Source organism: Xenopus laevis, chromosome 2L (genome assembly GCF_017654675.1).
Source record: "Xenopus laevis strain J_2021 chromosome 2L, Xenopus_laevis_v10.1, whole genome shotgun sequence".
NCBI classification, from domain to species: domain Eukaryota; kingdom Metazoa; phylum Chordata; class Amphibia; order Anura; family Pipidae; genus Xenopus; species Xenopus laevis.
In genome coordinates this window covers 110,213,866-110,217,881 of record NC_054373.1, presented here as the reverse complement: position 1 = coordinate 110,217,881, position 4,016 = coordinate 110,213,866, and the positions used below count along the sequence as shown (strand labels likewise).

The following is a 4,016-nucleotide window of genomic DNA, read 5'->3' as shown; positions in this document are numbered from 1 at the left end:
ACCCAGTGTGCAATGGGACTGACTTGTGTAGTTACCAGATTTTAGGCTCTGTACCCCAGTCTCCCGTCCCTTTTAAGCATTCTCACATTTTCCAAGGACTTTACTCAATTTGACAATTTTGGGGCAAAAATTTACTGACCACCAAAATGTCTAGAGGTTGACCTGTTTCACCAATCTTTATTGAAAATATATATATATATATATATATATGTTGTATTAGGGCTTTATTGGGCCCCTATACCTCCTGGACCCCCTTTGCAGTTCCGCCCCTGGTGATGGGTGAATGTGTCCCATTTTGCTTCATGGAAAAATTTGCAAATCAGTGAAAATTTGAGAAAGGCGTATTTTCACATTCATTGCACAAATTGTGTTATTTCTGGGCTACTTTTGAAGTCGACTGGTTTTGAAAATGAGACCTTGCAACCCTGCTGTACACAAAGCTTGGAGCTGATGGCAGCTGAGCAGAGAGACGTTGCATGGATGGAAGTGTGCGAGCGGCTGATACTGGGCCTTTGTACGGCGCCGCCACTCCCCACCTTGCGCCCCAACATACAAGGCAACACACTGGCGATGAATTACATTGATAGGATGAATAAAAAAAAACGTTTATGACAGCTGTAGCCAAGTGCGTTGTACGCTTCGCGCCGACGCATTTCCTCTCAGCGAAAACGTTTTCGTGCTGCGAGTCAATAAAAAGGATTGTTGAAAACATAAGCGCAAAACCAATACATAGATATGAACTAAACAGTAACAGTTATTACCACACATATTCTAATGACTGCAAGACGTAGGAATTGGGAGGGAAGGAGTTAAGTGACGTCAGCGCTATCTGCATACAGGAGCTGATATAAAGGCGGCAGCGCTCCCTCTCCCCTCACACTCGCGACTGCCTCTATCAGAATCTGTGACGCTTGTGAGGGCTGCCTCTCTGGTAAGTGCCCATTGTTATTCTAAAGATTTTTGGTCTCGTTTATGTCTTGTGACTTACCCCTGGAACGGTGTTTTGTCGCTAGCCTTGTTATTCGGTTCAGTTCGGGGGTTTAATCGCCTTGCACAGGGATTTGCTCTTATTATCAGTGCGGTGAGAGGCTAAGCCAGTGTATATGTATCTGCAATTGCCCCTTATTTGATGGGTACTATCACTATAGCGCTATTGTCTCCTGCTGCGACAGACCTTCATGTTTTAATAGTCAACCCTTAAGGCTGACCGTTGCAGAACTACAAATCCCAGCATTCCTTTTTAGCTTGCAATTGAGATTTGTAGTTCTGCAGCAAACCGTGCATCAAACCTTTTATAACTCTAAGAAATGCTTGGGTTTATGATCATTGGACATCTGTTTTAAATCGTGCCCTGGTCGTGATCAGAATGCAGCCTTGTTCTAGATTAAAGGTGAAGCAAATCTAATGTGTGTTATAAGGAAATGCCTATTGTCTTGCTGGTGGCGAATTCTTTCTCCAGTGCATGTTCTATGGGGGGGGGGGGGGTTTGAGGCAGAATAGGGCGGTGGTTAAGGTTCCTTGGGCTGTTACTGCAGCTCTTTGTAAGAAAAGAATGCAATGACTTCATCTGCCAGCCAAAGAAAAAGGCGCCCCCAGCTCTCCTGGCCATTCACCCCCTCATTAGCATGGTATGTCTACCAACTATTGGTCACATCTTTTAAACCCCTTTTAAACATGTGAGCCACATGTTGGTTATGTGTGTTTTTTCTCATCTCAAAATCAAACTTGGTGGTTTGCCTACACTTTATCCAAGTCAAGCCTAATCAGACCTCTACGATCAAGAGGGTGTGGCAATTGCAAGTGACCCTTTTTTTTTCTCCCCTTCGTAGCAAGGATGGTGGCGCTATTTCATTTTTTTTTTTTCTTTTGTTCAGAACATACCACAAAATGTCTGACAAACCAGATATGGCTGAGATTGAGAAATTCGATAAGGCCAAGCTGAAGAAGACAGAAACACAAGAAAAGAACCCACTCCCATCAAAAGAAAGTAAGTAATTTGAAACCATCATTTTATTAGTGTTTGATAATCGAGCATCCCCCTTCCAGTGTTCTAGAAAGATGTTATCTAGTCCTGACTCTTAATCTTAAATGAATGCATTCATTCTAAAGACATGGGACAGAGACTTATGTTTCTTGAAATAAACCTTTTCCTTTTTAAGACAATTTTTAAATTTTATTTTCAGCTAATTCTGTGTTTTCTTTTCTGTAGCAATTGAGCAAGAGAAGCAATCAACTGAGTCATAATGAATCCCCATCACCCCAATATGCACTGTACATTCCACAAGCATTGCCTTCTTATTTTACTTTTAGCTGTTTAACTTTGTAAGAAATAACAAATACAAAGAATTTTGGAGAACATGTTCTGTGCTGCCCTGTTACACCAAAAGAAAGGAATAAGAACTACTGAACACGGAATGAAGGCGCTGCCTTTCCATCTACCTGTCTGGCTGGCTTTGATTCTGGTGGCATTGAAATATCTCGCATGATTATCTAACGAGAAATGGTGTGGAAATAAAAGAACTAAAGTAACATGCTCTGATGTGGGTGGAATGAGAGCTGCACCAAGGTCCAGCAAGCTGTAAAATACGGTCAAATCGAGTGCCATTTTATTTGTTCAAAATGAATTGAATTATTGGAATGCACAATTTTTTTTAATATGCAAATAAAAATAATAAAACGTTATTTTGACTTGAGGTTTTTCTGGATGAGTCTGGGATTTGGCAGCACAAAAGCTATTGATACTCTTCCCCCACCCCAGCTATCCTCTAGATAGACATTCTAAGCTCTTCATCCTGTTAAAGAGACACCCACAATAGGTTTGTAGTGATTCCGTTGCCTGAAATCCTTCTTTTGCAGGTTAATTGATTTTACAGCTGGGTGTGGTCTGTCACGCTTATGAATTCTCTTCCAGCAGTGCATTTTTTTTTTTTTCTAGGATGACCATGGCATTAAAGAGTAAATGTAATAGTCACCCTTTATGTTATAATAAACAATTTATAAATATTGAATATAACATTTTATTTTAAATCCTTTTGCCATGGTAGTTGCACTAAGCTCCATTTTGAAAGTAAGCAACAGCTGAAGGGAAATTTATTATTTTTTTTTTTTTTTTAAATCTAGAGCAATACCAATATATCTGCTTAAAACCTGCACTAGTTTTTCTACAAAGTAGCTCTTTGGGAATTTAGTCCCCATTTTCTAAACTTATCCAGTTAGGTTATGTCTAGTAAATAATGGCAATTGTCTATGCTGGGCATGAAATTAACTAGGCAGTGGTTTGGGTTGTGTATCCTGGTTCTTTTCAAAACACTCAAGGCTACAGAGTATTGTTTATTAATGTTTTAACTTAACTCAGAGGGGAGTGCCTTATTTTATTTGGTGTAGCTAAAGTACATTTCTTGCTGCAAATGCCATGCTTTTTGTTTCTTGGGCTACAGAGATCATCGTTCTTAAACAGGTTTGTGTGACGCTGAGTATAGGGTTTAGGGCCTCTTGCTTTTCATGCTGAACGTACACGAGGTAGGAATATTTAATGCAACAAAAACTGTTAGCATTAAAGTGCTGCTGCAGAAATATTTTGTAAACACTTAGTGCTGCATGATTACCGGTAATATAAATTCTATTGAGAAGACAGTTGCCAAACTAGGAAACTCCAGCTTCTGACGATTGGCTAGCAAGAAGAAATAAAGTTGTTAAATTATGGTAATTATGGTTGGTGTTTCACATGCATTAACTGCATAGCAACCAATCCCCTTTAATTTGTCAGACAGGCAATATTTTGCTTTCACTTACCTTATACAAACTCCCCTAATAGAAACCAAGTTGTATACCATCTTGTGCCCTTGGCTCATAAATGAGCCACATCTGTAAGTGGTATGTATAACTTACCTTGGTTCTAACCCATCAACCCTTCTGAAATCAGCTTGAACTTTAAAAAAAAAAAAAAAAAAATTGCTTGCAGCTATATATTCACTAGATATGTTTATACTACGTGTGAGATTGCATGGTGTATGATT

At 39.4% G+C, this 4,016-nt stretch overlaps 1 protein-coding gene across 1 annotated transcript; it reads left to right on the top strand.

Annotated features, from left to right (window-relative positions):
• Positions 1–906: 906 nt before the first annotated feature.
• Positions 907–2,681, top strand: tmsb4x.L (thymosin beta 4 X-linked L homeolog). The gene is given in 3 exon segments (NM_001090852.2): positions 907–931; positions 1,875–1,987; positions 2,210–2,681. Coding segments are annotated over 2 exon segments (135 nt in total). The 5' UTR covers positions 907–931; positions 1,875–1,887; the 3' UTR covers positions 2,245–2,681.
• The last annotated feature ends 1,335 nt before the right edge of the window (positions 2,682–4,016 follow it).